At 35.8% G+C, this 14,704-nt stretch overlaps 1 protein-coding gene across 6 annotated transcripts in view; it reads right to left on the minus strand.

Annotated features, from left to right (window-relative positions):
* Nucleotides 1–471: 471 nt before the first annotated feature.
* LOC110379177 (octopamine receptor Oamb) overlaps nucleotides 472–14,704 on the minus strand; it is a 128,685-nt gene continuing 114,452 nt past the window's right edge. For 4 of the 6 annotated variants that reach the window (XM_064039993.1, XM_064039991.1, XM_064039992.1 and 1 more), the window contains 7 exons: nucleotides 6,013–6,249; nucleotides 4,651–4,861; nucleotides 4,040–4,211; nucleotides 3,565–3,844; nucleotides 3,107–3,324; nucleotides 2,619–2,792; nucleotides 472–2,197 (listed from right to left, as the gene is read on the minus strand). In XM_064039993.1, the coding sequence (XP_063896063.1) occupies nucleotides 2,194–2,197; nucleotides 2,619–2,792; nucleotides 3,107–3,324; nucleotides 3,565–3,844; nucleotides 4,040–4,211; nucleotides 4,651–4,861; nucleotides 6,013–6,249 (1,296 nt within the window). In that variant the 3' untranslated portion in view covers nucleotides 472–2,193. The remainder of the gene's footprint in view (nucleotides 2,198–2,618; nucleotides 2,793–3,106; nucleotides 3,325–3,564; nucleotides 3,845–4,039; nucleotides 4,212–4,650; nucleotides 4,862–6,012; nucleotides 6,250–14,704) is intronic. The other 2 variants (XM_064039995.1, XM_064039996.1) reach the window with 1 other exon arrangement.

Consider the following 14,704-nt stretch of genomic DNA (forward strand, 5'->3'; position numbering starts at 1 on the left):
ATATTAATTTTAAAAACTTTAGCGTTCTTATATCAGTGTAGCTAAAACTGAAATGTATTTTTTTTTTACTGTTTTTATCCTTTCTTGTTTTCAAAAAAAGTACCTACTGCTGATCACATATTTCTTTGTGTCAATTTAGTGTGGCTTCCAAACATTTTTGATCAATTTCCAACTTACTTGGTTTTTTATATTAAACTAGCTTCTGCCAGCGGTTTCACCCGCATCCCGTGGGAACCTCTGCATGAACCCGTAAAAAGTAGCCTATAGCCTTCCTCGATAAATGGGCTATCTAACACTGAAAGAATTGTTTAAATTGGACCAGTAGTTCCTGAGATTAGCGCGTTCAAACAAACAAACGAACTCTTCAGCTTTATAATATTAGTTTAGATTAAGCGATAATATTATTTTTGTAGGGATTTGGAAAGTAAAAAAAAATCTTTTTTGCAGAGATAGGGAAAATAAAACAACAAATAGGTAACATCTCATATATTAATTCATAGTAATGTTGATATCGCTCACACATAAACATACAACTCTCGCCTAACGAATATAATGTTAAAACATCGAATACACAATCGAATAAACTTGAGGAACGTTGAGATCTTTATTTATTTATTAATACTTTCCACGATTTAAATACCCGTTTATACTAATCGTAAGTTGGTAGGCAAGTCATTAGTTAGTAGAATGAGAAATTTTATATGAAGACTAGGCTTTTCCCGCTCTGGCGGCTTTTTCATGCGTTTTTTGGGAACTGTTTTACGCCCTAAGATTGTTTCTACATTTTTATCTCCAGGTAAGCTGTCCAACTGAAAGCATGACCAACTTCCGCATTTATATGATTAGTTATGACTGACTAAGGTATACTAGTTGAAAAGCCGAATGAGTTACTAACTCGATCAGCCTATCCTATGTAATCTCTCTAGAAGTTTTGTACATTTGCCTTATATAAGTAATCTTTGATTTATATTTTCTTTTATTTCACAGTATAGTATAAGTCCAAAGATACAGTTTACTTACAAAAAACAGGCACTGTCGACCACCGATATATGGTAAGTTTTCAAACTACAAGTACAGCTTAGTATATTGACTTACTTTGAATATTAGTATTAGATCGAATATTGCTTACTTGCATATGCCTATGTCTATTAAATATTTTATAACAAAACCTGTTTTTCTTTGTCAATAAGGCATTACATAATATTGATCCTGTTTAAATAACCTCTTTGTTTAAGGGTAATACAATTAACTTTTATTGTATTTGTAGTCTGAACAGCTTAAAATAGATTGATGAATGATCAGAATTGAAGAAGGGTAAGGTATTTTTGAAGAACTAAAAATGCCTTGACCAAGATTTTGTTTCTGTCTATTCTTCACTGGTTACGGGCAACAAGTACAACATGGATACAATAATTGACTTGGCCAAAGTCATTTGATTTTCAGAGACATAAATAATTAGGTATTCAATAGTTTGAAGGGATCAATGTAGGGGTCCGAATCATTAGCCTTAAAGGGCCTCTAGCTTAACTACTTATGGGAAAGGTAGGTACATGTCTATTCGTAGGCATTAGGCAATAATGTACTAGGTAGGTACTCTTTAGAGTAAAGTGAGGAAAAACTAACTAGGACAAGTAGGTACTAAGATTGTATCAGTTATAAGCGTTTTAATTTTGGAGTTACTAGAGTCGACTCAGAGCGTAAATAAACACGAATATTACAATATCCTTTAAAGTTCACGCTCATAAGTCAAATTAGATCTACCTTATTTACCTAACTTAATATTTTAAAGTTCCTCATTATAACAAGATATTGGTTATTTGACATCATTTATTACATAATATTAGGTACAATTAAGTTCTGACAGTCTTTTCAATAAATAAATTCACTTTTAAAAAACATACACTGAAGTACACACATTAATATTTTTTAAATAGCTCTTTTAAGCTATCCCTTACATTATAACGATCAAACAACTAAGTTATTTATACGTTACAACAATACACACATTTAATGCTAACAATTATTTTGACTTTTCTACAGTAGGACGCGTTTAGTAACAATATACAGATAAAAAACGGTTTCATAGACTGTATTGCGTTACATTAACGGTTATTATATCGTTATTTCAGATATTTGCTATACACACGCGACGGTTGACTGGAACTGTGGGTTCTGCCGTCGCATAGCTTGCCGTCACCTGTAAAACAAATAAAACGTAAGTAATTTAATACCTTCACAATTCAATATCTGACTAAAACAACATTGAACGCCATCTGTTGAAGAAATAATGCAGCTAAGTTAAAGATAACCAAGGAGGTTGCAAAGCGCAAAGTAGATAGTAATCGAAAATAAATAAAGATGGCGCTATTTCGTATTACGTGATATGTAGTTTTTTCTCAATAATTAATTTGAGAAAGTTATTAGTCATATTTTTATAAACAATGAAAAGAACTCAATCATCCAAATAAAAACAAAGAGAACGTAAGCGTAACACCAAGAAATAACAAGAAGGCAATTTCTTGACTTGCATCCGATAGTGACTGTCATGCATTTCTGCTATAAAATCACGCGACAAAAAATCGCTAGGCCTAATAAACATCATCAAAAGTAGTTTTTACCTGTCTGCAGCAGTGGTAGTCGTAGTAGTGGTATGGTTGTTAGCGTCATGTTCTTCTAAAGAGTGAGAGTGAGTGGGCCGATTGTTCTGCCGCCGTGAGCCTTCGCCGTCTGACTCTCGTCTCGGACCTCCACCGCCGCAGAAGCACTTGCAGATTATGCGTTTGAATGCAAATCTGGAGATAGAATATGCAAAGGATTAATAGGCTTTTAAGAAAATATTTAACGGTGTGAAGTTGTTACTTTGAACCCACAACAAAATAATTAGGTAGATAATTATATTGGTGTCAACCTAGTCTTTTTCTCCTCCGTGTGTCAACTAACAGATATTTTTGTCGAGCAATCGAGTATACGGATATAAACGCCCATGGTCACATTGCTTTCAAAAAGGCTTATACTTTGCTGTAACTTCAGTCTGCTCATACTATGCGGTGGAAGATTTTGCTTCCTAATTCCTAATCTCATAAAAAATCCGGAAAAAGATGCTCACCTAAAGTCCTTAGAAAACAGCGCATAAATCAGCGGGTTGATAGCAGAATTGCAGTACCCCAACCAGAAGAGAACTGAGAAGACTATAGGGCTGACACACTCGCCACAGAACGCTCTCACGACGTACACGCTGAAGAATGGAAGCCAGCAGAAGACGAACCCTCCTACGATGATGCCGAGGGTCTTGGCAGCTTTGGTTTCCATGCGGAAACGTTTCACCTGGAATCAAGTACATGAACCATTAAGAAAATGGCAAGAAAATCTGCTACGCGTTTGAGATTACCCGGAAAGCAAAATAACCCATATGCCTATTTAAATTGTGTATTTTTTATATTTACCTTTATTGAAGTTTAAGGAAAACGACGAATTTTCTTTAGATGGAATAAAATGTGATCGGAATTGAAAAGAATTCTAACAAGGATAAATATGGCCAATTTAAACAAAAACTGCATCTATTACCTGAGCCTTAATATTCCGTTTCCCCATCCTCCTGGTAGTTCTAGGCTTATCATCGTACTCATCATACAAAGGTCCTGGCGCCAAATGATGAGAAGGTCGCACCCTCAACCTGCTTTCCGTCAGCTCCCTCCCATCTCTTTCATAATGTACAGCATAGAGGGAAGGACTGGGGGATCTACTTGAAGACCTGGAGTTCTCGTGGGCAGGACAGATCTGCTCTGATGAGGGGTAACTCACGGAGATCTTAACTTTTTCATGAGCTCTTCTTGCACTTGAATGTCTGGAATATTTAGGGTTGGCTTGGAATCACATTTAACAAAAGCTTAAAATATGACACGAATTAACGATAAATGAATTAGATGATACAATAGAGTAGTAAAATACGTGTCCATCTCCAGCTTGGTCTAAAACACTCCAACCAAATTCAAGTAAAATTGTCCTTTGTTTTTGAAGTCGGATAAAAACATAGACGTACCTTCGTAATCTTTCAGGAGAAGCGCTAAGAGAAGTGCTAGTTGAGTGGTTGGAAGCATTTGACAGTGGAGAGCCATGGGGCCGGTTAGACCCTCGACCCCTATGTATTCGGAGCGTCAGTCGGTTGTCGTCGAAACGACTACCCATGCCTTTGCCTGCAAATTGAGAACAAGCTGATAATACAAATTACATTGCTCTCGGACAGAAATATTGTGAATTTTACTAAAGAGAATTTTGATCACTGATTAATTTTATATATTTTAGTCCAGATTTAATAAAATACCAACGACTGCTGACAGTAATAAAGTGATGATTAACAGCTGCCATTTAAACATCTTTGGTAGTCGTTACGGGTAGTCAGAAGCCAGAAAGTCTGACAACCAGTCTTACCAAGGGGTATCGGGTTGCCCAGGTAACTGGGTTGAGGAGGTCAGATAGGCAGTCGCTCCTTGTAAAACCCTGGAACTCAGCTGCATCCGGTTAGACTGGAAGCCGACCCCAACATAGTTGGGAAAAGGCTAGGCAGGCAGATGATGCCATAGCATATTACTATACCCTACTGAAAAATCACTATGTATGTAACATGTGCATACGATAAATCAATATCCTCACCTTTTGTAGTCCTAAAACCCTGATTAATAGCTTTGGTAGTTCTGACAGCAGCTTTGTATATCCTCCAATAGAAGAACAGCATGACAAACATGGGTATGTAGAAGGACCCGAGGGCTGAGTAGACGACGTAACCAGCATCGTTGGTCAGCTCGCAGGTCCATTCACAGGGGGGGTTGGGCACCCAACCGTCTTTCATGTCTGCTTCTTCAGGCTGAAAGAATAAAACAATTAAAGGGTTATTGGGTTATTGGTCGTCATGGTCTTGTGTTAAAAGTACCTACTAGCCTCTTAAGTACCAGCCTTAAACACAATAATAAATAGACAATAAAAATCATAAAATTAGCAACAACTTATCGAACAAAAGTCACGTTCATTTTACACCTATAAATAGCGCACAATGACCAAGCCAAACAAAGCAAAATCTTTCAATCATAAAAATAATATACCCATCAATTAATACGCCATTTCATCAACCATAGTTGACCTCAAGATCCCAATAGACAGTAATTAATTAGCGTTTAATAAAAGACGAATCGGAACCGGAACGCGTATGAACGGAACAGAAGTTAACAAAGGGACTTCAAACAAGACATGTGCGTTACGTCCCGGAACCCGGTCGCCGCATCGGACAAGCAGAAAATGATGCCTTTTGTGATACACCCTTTTGCTTCAATGCTCGGGCAATTTCCATTTTTCGAATGGAAATTGTGGTCGGCCTTTATGGTCCTGATCTTTTGTTTTCATTCCAGAGTTTTCTCCAATATCACATTGGAACTTGGAACCATAATTTTACATGCTGCAATTTTCTTAGGACCGTATTATAACTGAAAGCGCTAATTTATCCGTAGTTGTTGGACAGTAGGTATCACATTGTCATAAACTCGACCGTCTAGTACTATAAAGTCTTCTAAGACTCCTTTCCAAGCACGAAAGGGCTAATTAAAATGAAGCTGGTTGCAAACTTTGAAAACCAAATCTATTCAGAGTAAACGATGTAGACATAGACGTGTAGGTACAAATAGCTTTTTGAAACGTCGATAACGAGAGACTTCATTTCAAGTATTATCTGACTTTCTAAGTACTTTTTTTTTTTTTTTTATATTTAAAAGCACTCGAAAACCAATTTCTTATAAGAAACCACTACAGTTTATTATTTCTTGGGTATTTGAATCCCGCAAATCTATCTCCTTTTTTCAATGTACTAAGTGACAAGTAGCTTCGCATTTAAATAGCTGAATCGATCTGGGACAGCAATTAATTAACATTTGAATTACATAGATAGGTATCACAAATATCCAAAAAGGTAAAACATTTCCCTCAGTATACAGAACTGAAAGAACCAACAAGCCATTTAAAACTCACCTTTTTATCCTTCCACCCAACTAGAGGTGGGAAGCAGATGACGAAAGACAAGACCCACAGACCAGCAATTAGGGCTTTAGCTCTTTTCCTACTCATGATGCTAGGATAGCTGACAGGTCTGGTGACAGCTACGTAGCGGTCCAGGGAGATGGCGCACAGGTTCAGGATCGAAGCTGTGCACATCCACACGTCGACAGCCAGCCATACTGAGCACCAGACGTCTCCGAATATCCATACCTGGAATTAAGAGTATTTTTGGTCGTTAGATAGGTAATTATTATTTCAATATTTGATATTTTTTTGGTGACATTTTGGTACTGATGAAAATTCTGCCGAAGTGTTTGAAATAATTGGGAGTCAATAATACCTAATATTTTTAATGTGGTCGTGGCAAAACTTTTTTAAATACTTCTGAAAAAATAAAATTATTTTCTGTAGAAGTTTAGATTAGATTAGATTATTCTTTATTGTACACCAAGACACAACACAGGACATCACAACATACAAAAACACAGTACAATCGGCGGTCTTATTGCTAAATAGCAATTTCTTCCAGACAACCTTTGGATGGAGTTTATCTGTAGAATACAGTGAAAAACGGGCAGTTTGGGGTGTACATACATATAGGTTATATATAATTGACAAATACCAAAGATATAAACAAAAAGAAAGAATAAAAAAAATAAATAAAAATAAATAATAGTCAATAAACGGAAAGTAAAGATAGAAGATTAAAGATAAAAGAATAACAATACAGCGATAGTAGTCAATGAGCCAAGTAGTGATCCTTGACCATTTTTTTAAATACTGCAATCGACTGCGCTCGCCTTATTGCCACTGGCAGTGCATTCCACAGACGAGTGGCCTGTACAACAAACGATTTATCATAAAATGATGTGGAATGCACTGGCATCTTAAGTTTTAGGTTTTCTGATGACCTGAGTGATCTTGAATGCGTATCACAAACAAACTCAAAACGACTCTTAAGATAAGAAGGGGAAGTAGGGTGAAAAAGAATACTATATAGCAAGGAGAGTATGTGAGCGTTCCGACGAAGTCTTATTGGAAGCCACTTGAGCTTAACACGAAATTCTGACACATGATCATATTTGCGTAATCCAAATATGAATCTTATACAAACATTCTGAAGGCGCTCAAGTTTATTTAGCTGGTCCTCTCTGAGATCAAGATAGCTGGCGTCAGCATAGTCAAGAATAGGAAGAAGAAGAGACTGTGCAAGCGCAATTTTTGTGGCAATGGGTAAGAAATTTCGCAGCCGTCTTAAGGATCCTGCAGATGCAAATAACCGTCGACTGGTTTCCTGAATCTGCGGCTCCCAGGACATTCGGCTATCAAAGTATACACCCAAGTTCTTAACCTTAGTGCTAAAGGGAATTTGGACACCGTCATACATGACTTGAGGGAGTTCAAACCAATCAATTTTAGAAACCATCCGAGAGCTGCCGATGACAATCAGCTGAGTTTTTAACGGGTTGATTTGAAGCCCGTAGAACCTGCTCCACTCAGCTATTTGGGAAAGGTCTTTATTAATTTTTTCGATAGCTAGTTTAGTTAACGGAACGAACATCAGCCCTAACTTAACAATACTACTTGAAAAGCCATCAAAAATTCACTAAAGAAACTAGGAAGTACTTCAACTTACATCTACGATATTGGTTGGCGCTATGCAAATAAAAAAAGTTCTCAAACTTTTCCTGTATTACCGTCGTTCGATGAAAAAACTCCAGCTAATATTACGAGGTACGAGAACCGGAGGCATCGTAAAGTCGAAGTGAAGTTTCAAAATTGCAATATAAATGGTGACAGGTTGCAAAGTTCAGCGATGTATCATCTTAACGACCCATTTCCCTCATCTGGTCCTTATTGCTTTTTAGGGATAAAAAAAACTGTTGTGTTGAATGTTTTTGTGTTTTGTAAGGAGCTTACGCCATTTTTTCCCTCAAGGGTATAAGCTAAAAGGGTACAGGTCAGGATTAACATTTGTTATAGCCATGTGGGTTTTGTTAAGAATACTTAGGTGCAGCCTTTATCATAGTTACGTCAACTGCCCTTTGATAAATGCATCAAACTACGAGCCTTTAAGAATATTGAGTAATTCTGGAGTTTAACATCATTACCACAAAAAGACAGTGTCCAAAACGTAACTAATTAACGAGTGGGTAATGTTTAATCATGCAAATCGTTATTGAATCCCGGCCGTTCAATCTGTCGTCCAACACACCTCTTTACTGCCTCTGGGGAATATCAATGAGCTGTGACGTCAACCTATACTAGTTGTATTTTGTCATATATACGGACTGTAGTAGGCGAAATAGGTTACAAAAATATAAACGCAAGTGCAAACCTCCTCCTTTTTAGGAATTCTGTTAAAAATATAAGTTGTAAACCAGGAGAAACAGTAAAATAAAAAGCCTTATGTAGGTGTAAGTATAATTAGTCCAATCAGGTTCAATCGCCATTCTTTTCCAGACGTATAGGAATAGAGGGTGCATCTGTGTCTGCGCAAATTGGAATAGATAAGGCACATGGGAAAGATGTCATGTGATCTCCCATGTGCGATATCAATGCCAGTAATAAAAATATCCTAGTATCTAATCTTAAAAATACCTATTTCATTGGGTGGGCCCGGATTCATTGAGTGTATTTCAGCCAAGTTCTTCTATCAAGAAAGGTTTTGCAATTGTGCGTTCTGTACAATAAATAAAGCATTGTATACTTTTTACAGTACTTATTAGCTCTTGAATGTAAATGAAAAGTTCCGTGCAATCGTAACAGAACTACGTAAATAAGAATCGATTGTGCGCAGGTAAGTATTGTGGTATCTAGGGTTGTCACTGAAAAAATATATTCATAAACGTTTTATTTTTATGGAAGAAATGAATCTCGAGGAAACTTGGATTACGCATAAGCATAAGCGTCCTTCTCTGTGTGAGAGGAAGCCTGTGCCCAGCAGTGGGACGATATAAATATGATCAAAATGAATTAATTTATCTGGATTGCATGAAAGCGATCATAAATAAAAAGGGAGTGAATAATTCTGAATAAGGCAGGAAGAGTTATTTTAATTTAATGCTGAACACAGTTTGCATTAAAAAGTTTTATTTTACTAAGACTTCGGTCAACCCTAGCAATGAACATAGTTAAAACCCCCAATAGTCAATATTTAACTACTGTTGCATTTTTTAAAGCTAATACCTTATTGTTCTGAGCTAAGCTGAGCAAAAGGTTTAGTAAGGTGTATCACACACTACATTGTAAAAAAACGCGTCGACCCATATTGTTAGTACCTAATGTATTGCACTAAGTGACTTTTGCGCATGTCTTGTATATAGCAACAGCAAATTGCATCGCTCCGTTACGTTCATAATTTTCTTAAATCTTTGTTAAAAAATCGTGCTTTTCACGATCTTTAAGTTTCATAAAAACAACACAAATCAGTTTTAAGCAGGATAAAATCATTAAATCATTAAATAGCCAATTTAAACTTCCATAACGTATGGAATAAAAGTAGATACTTACCTACTAACAAAGCGTTCCGAACAGACTGACCTGTGGTAGTGTGTGAAACTCCTAAAGCTGAATACCAACAACGCATTCTGAGGCTACATTAAAAATTTCGAAGATTTTCGTCGAGCAGGCGAATTGGTTTTTAGAAATACGATTGCCTCAGTAAAGTCAGGTAAATTGTCGCACTGGTTTTGGGTTGTTTATTGTACTGAAGTTCGAAAAGCAATTTGGTTTTCGATTTCAATTGTGGGGATTGGAAAAAAGGCTATTGGCATTCCAAAGATAGATACGACACGAAATATTATTAGAATTTTAGATTGACCTGCTCAACTTTCAACTGTTTTGGATTAGATGTTAGGTAGATTTGGAAGATATACCTGAATAATAAGACCACCTTTATCATTTTGCGATTATTAATTATACATAGAAATCAAAATTAGGAGCCGAGGATTACAATGAGAATTATTTTGGCATAATTCAGTGTTAAAGAAAAACTATTTTAGACCTTCCCATAAAACTCTAGTCCACATTAATATTCAGCCACATCTGCTTAGACTAGAATACAATCCTACATTTCTAGGAAAAGGTTCGAAGGCAAGTAATCTCTCACTATACAGATAGTGTAGTTACTATAATAAATTACCAAGTACTTACCATTAGTAGAGATTAATCATAATTACGACGGCAACAGATGTACAGATTAAATTTAATTGCCACTAATTAAAGTTAATGCGACGTAAATATAATATGAACTGTTGATATAATTAGTGGTTTATATAATTTTGTGACGTCATGGCAAAGACACCTGGATTTACTCATTAAACAGATGTATGTATAAATAAAATACTCTTTCTTTCCTACTTTCTTGTTTATTTTGCTTTCAATAGATTTGTAAATTAACAGATACGATAACGTTAAGTTAATCAATATAATCCTTTATGGCATTTTCCCTTTCTCATTATTTAATATCGAATGGTAAATTTACCCCACATCTAATCATCTGCTTAGCCTTTTTCCAATTATTTGGGGTCAGCTTTTAGTTCAACCGGATACACCTGAATACCAGTGTTTTACATGGAGCACCTGCCTCTCTCACCCTAATATGTCTTGATAAGACTGGTTGTCAGACTTTCTGGATTCTGACTACCCTTAATCGACTGCCAAAGATGTTCAAATGATAGCTGGTTCCTACCGATTTCTCGAGCCCTTTGGAACACGGAAGAACAAGAACCCATCAACGGACTGCGCCAAGCGTTACTTAACCTTTTCCATTTTAATCGATCCACACGGCTTTGACTAAACCACGAGCCCTTGTGTACCCATATCTCCCTCTCTAATGACTATAAGTCGCCAACAAAACTAATAGTCCACTTCAGCACAAAGCGTAAAATGTCAAATAAATCGCGTTACTGTACCAAATTAACCCTTGTCATGCTGACACCTTATTTCCGTGTGTTTATAGCTGACAAAGTATCAAGTGTAAGGGGTCTAAAGGGCCTGCTTTACGATTGGCGCGAGACGACATACCTCGGCATTTATAGGGTTAACATCTCTTATTTAATTGGTCAGTACATAATGGGTTACTTTGGGAATTAAAGTTTAAAAACTGAATGTAACTTTTCAGAACCGAAGGAATTCAGGCACAAATCTATGCCTATAACGTATCCAGTACCTAGGATTGTGTCTAGGACTTAGCGCTTCAATAAGTCTATCATAAATCAAGCGACATGAAAATGTCAACGCAAAAGTCAAATGTCAACTAAGTTAGGGTGTGTCTGACCTATGGATTTTTAATTACCTACGTCTATTGTTTTGTAATACAGTGTTTTTTAACCTGTGAACCGAACCCTTGCCTATTAGGAAGGAAAACACCATCATGAAAAAAGTTTCTCAATACGGATTACATACAGCTCAAGGTAGCTCTCTTATTTAATTCTTACTCATTAAAAGAGTAAAAACTGTGACTATTTTAATTAAGGTAAAGATAAAAAGCTAGCCACAGAAATACTATCTTACAAATGGAAAAAAAAAACTGGAAAAAAGTAAGAAATAAAATCTTTTTATATCGCGAACATAAAGTTGGACAATTTTGTACCTCAACATTGAAATTAAACATTATGAAAAGCTGACACGGCTCCTAGGAGTGTAGTCATAAATTACTGAGAATAGGCTTTTTATAACGTGAGAACATTACTAAGCTAGGTCGCCTAGGTGAAGATAATATTAATGTTCTTAGTGAACCACTCAGCTAGTTGACGGATTTCACACTACCACTTGCCGCGTCAAGGAACGTTACGTTGAATGTACATAGATAAGTTTAAGTTCTTTAGTTTATATTCATGAAATGCATGGTGTGATGGTTCGGTAGCTAGTGAACGTGGTAGTGTGTTATCCGCCTTAGCTGCTGATATAATGTGTTTACGATTTCTCCAGAAACGTGTTTGTGTAAGAAAAACATATATATTTATTTATGGAAGATAACCTAAAAATAAATCTTTTTCTAGAGCTTGTGCTAGAGCATGTAATGTAATGATGACACCTTTGAACAATTCATTAATATGTAGGAAAATATAACTCTTACGTACCTACTAAACATTATGTTAAATTATTAACAAAAGTCCTTTTTAATCTGTAAACTAATTAAAGATACCAGTTAATTAACACAGAGGACGGTAGTTTCAAAGTCTTAACTTGACTACAGTATGCCAACTATTTCAATCTTAGTTGTTACATACGGTAGGATCGCATTATGTATGTAAAAGGAACGTTAGGTTTCCCCTAAATTTGCCTACGTAGGCACTTATTATATTTGAGCTAAATATCTTTTGGTTTTCGTAGGTGTCAGGTATAGAAAAGGGTTTGGTTTGAAGGTATTTTGGGGTTATTGAAATTATTGATTTAATTTGAATTAACAATACTGTTTTTACACTGAGATATGGGGCTGAGAGATTAAGTACAAATAAAAAGTAACATTTTTAGTCATTCGTTTTATTTATTTTTACAACTGGTACAACAATTTGGTACATAGTATTGTATGTGTTTTAATTAATCAATAGTCAAACATTAAAATCTGAACAAAAATTATTTCGTTTTTTTGATAAGTGAAAAGATTCATTTTAATATGAATTCAATAAAGAATATGTACACTACTTTATACGGACCTATATAGTAAAATACAACTTACACCACAAAATATTAAATTAAGAAACATGATACACAGGGAAGTAGGTGCAAATATTTCTGTAACAAATAGAAGCCTGATATTTTGGACATAGACACAAGATATCCGGATATCAAGAACCTTCACTGAAGCCCTGTAAATAAGCTCTTGTTACGTTATCCAATAGAAGCCTTACTTATATGTTTCAGAGCTTTGCCATATTTAGGAACTATATTTCCCTGTTTTGGTTTGATTTTGTGAAATTGGTGGGTCCAGGTTGTCATTTGAACAATTTTGGCAGTCATTATGGGTATCTAGTCAGAAGCCAGAAAATTAGACAACCAGTTTTGCCAAGGGGTACCCGGGTAACTAGGTGGGCTGATAAGGTCAGATATGCAGTCACTCCATGTAAAACATGAGTACTTCGCTGCATTCAGTCACATTGGAAGCTGACATCAATGTGGTCAGGAAAATGACTGGAGAGATTATGATGCCTACATATTAAAGCAGTAAAATTAAACTGAATAAAATTGAATAATCTAGAAAAAACTGTACTGCACTGTTGACCTACTTAAGACCTTACCTACCTTTGTATATCTTTTATACCTACACCAAAGATAATATTAAGTTATCTTTTACAAACCTAAGTCTATTGCCAGCGGCCTAGTTTCGCGGGGGCTATGCAAATTCAGGTAGCTATGTCGGAACAAATGTTTAGAATAGTTCTGTAAACACAAGTTTTGTGAATGCCTGCACGATTCAACGGTTGGACTGAGGTTCTCAAAGTATTTGCGTAAAAATGTTTGCCGGTTCAACTATTTCAGTGGCTGCTTGAAAGGTCACATTGAAGTCAGAAGTAAAGCTACTTATTTTATGTGCTAATGCTTATTTTGGGAAATTATACGTAAAAAAAGCTTCTGAAAATAAGCTACAGAATATTATTACGTAAAATTCACAAGAGTGCCTAAGAGTGTAATCATTCTGCCATAAATCTTTTTACGTATTTCAATTCGACCACACAATACCAGGAATCTTGAAATCAATTTGCTATTTTGAGAAATGTAGGTTATTCCTAAAAAAACGTGTATAACTTTGGGTCACGTGATGCAATTATTTCGCTCCACGTGTTTTCCCTAATCTGAGTTGCTCGATTTTTGTTCGGTTTTACTAATCTGATTTCAGCTTAGAGCGATTAACCTACTAGAGACGGTCCTTGCTGTACCTTGTCAGCCAAAGGTATAAAAGCTCTGCATAAATTTAAATATGTGCGTCAAGTTCATGCTTTTGTTAAGCTGAAATCTTCATAAAAACGAGTTATTCCCAATTTGTCATTAGTACCGATTGGTCACCAACTATTTCTTCCATACACCAAATCCCGATTGGTCATTCGAGCAAAATAAATAATTTAACACATTCACTGCGGCAGCGTTAAATCTAAACTTTCTACTAGTGCGATACGAGACAAATGCTGCCCGTATCTATATTTCCTGATATGCGTTACGGCTTCTATTTTGCCGTACCAGAACCTGACTTTCAAAGCCTATACAGACGTGGAAACCACCTATATCAATGGTTTTTATCAACAAATCGATAGACTATATCCTTGTATACACCTAGCTGCAGTCGCCCCGGGTTCTCTGTTATACTTTGAAAGATACAGAGATTTTTCAAAATCTTTCATTCGCGGCAATATATATGCCGTACAGCGTAGAAGTGAAAAAATGCTAGGGATGGGGTTTACTTCTGGAATGATAGTCGATAGTTTAAAAATATTTTTTATTGTAGATAAAATATTCATATTTATCAGTGTTATATTATTATATAAATCAACATAATTATGTAACCTAATTATATAATATGTATAAATATGTATTTATATTCTACCACAATCACACTATAGCGCTACCTAGTCACAAAAACATATAATGCATATTATAGTTAGAAAATACACCCAGACCAAGACAACTAGACAAAGAATGTTTGATTTGTGTGGGAATCGAACCC

The sequence above is a fragment of the Helicoverpa armigera genome, chromosome 21 (assembly GCF_030705265.1).
Source record: "Helicoverpa armigera isolate CAAS_96S chromosome 21, ASM3070526v1, whole genome shotgun sequence".
In the NCBI taxonomy this organism is placed as follows: Eukaryota; Metazoa; Arthropoda; class Insecta; order Lepidoptera; family Noctuidae; genus Helicoverpa; species Helicoverpa armigera.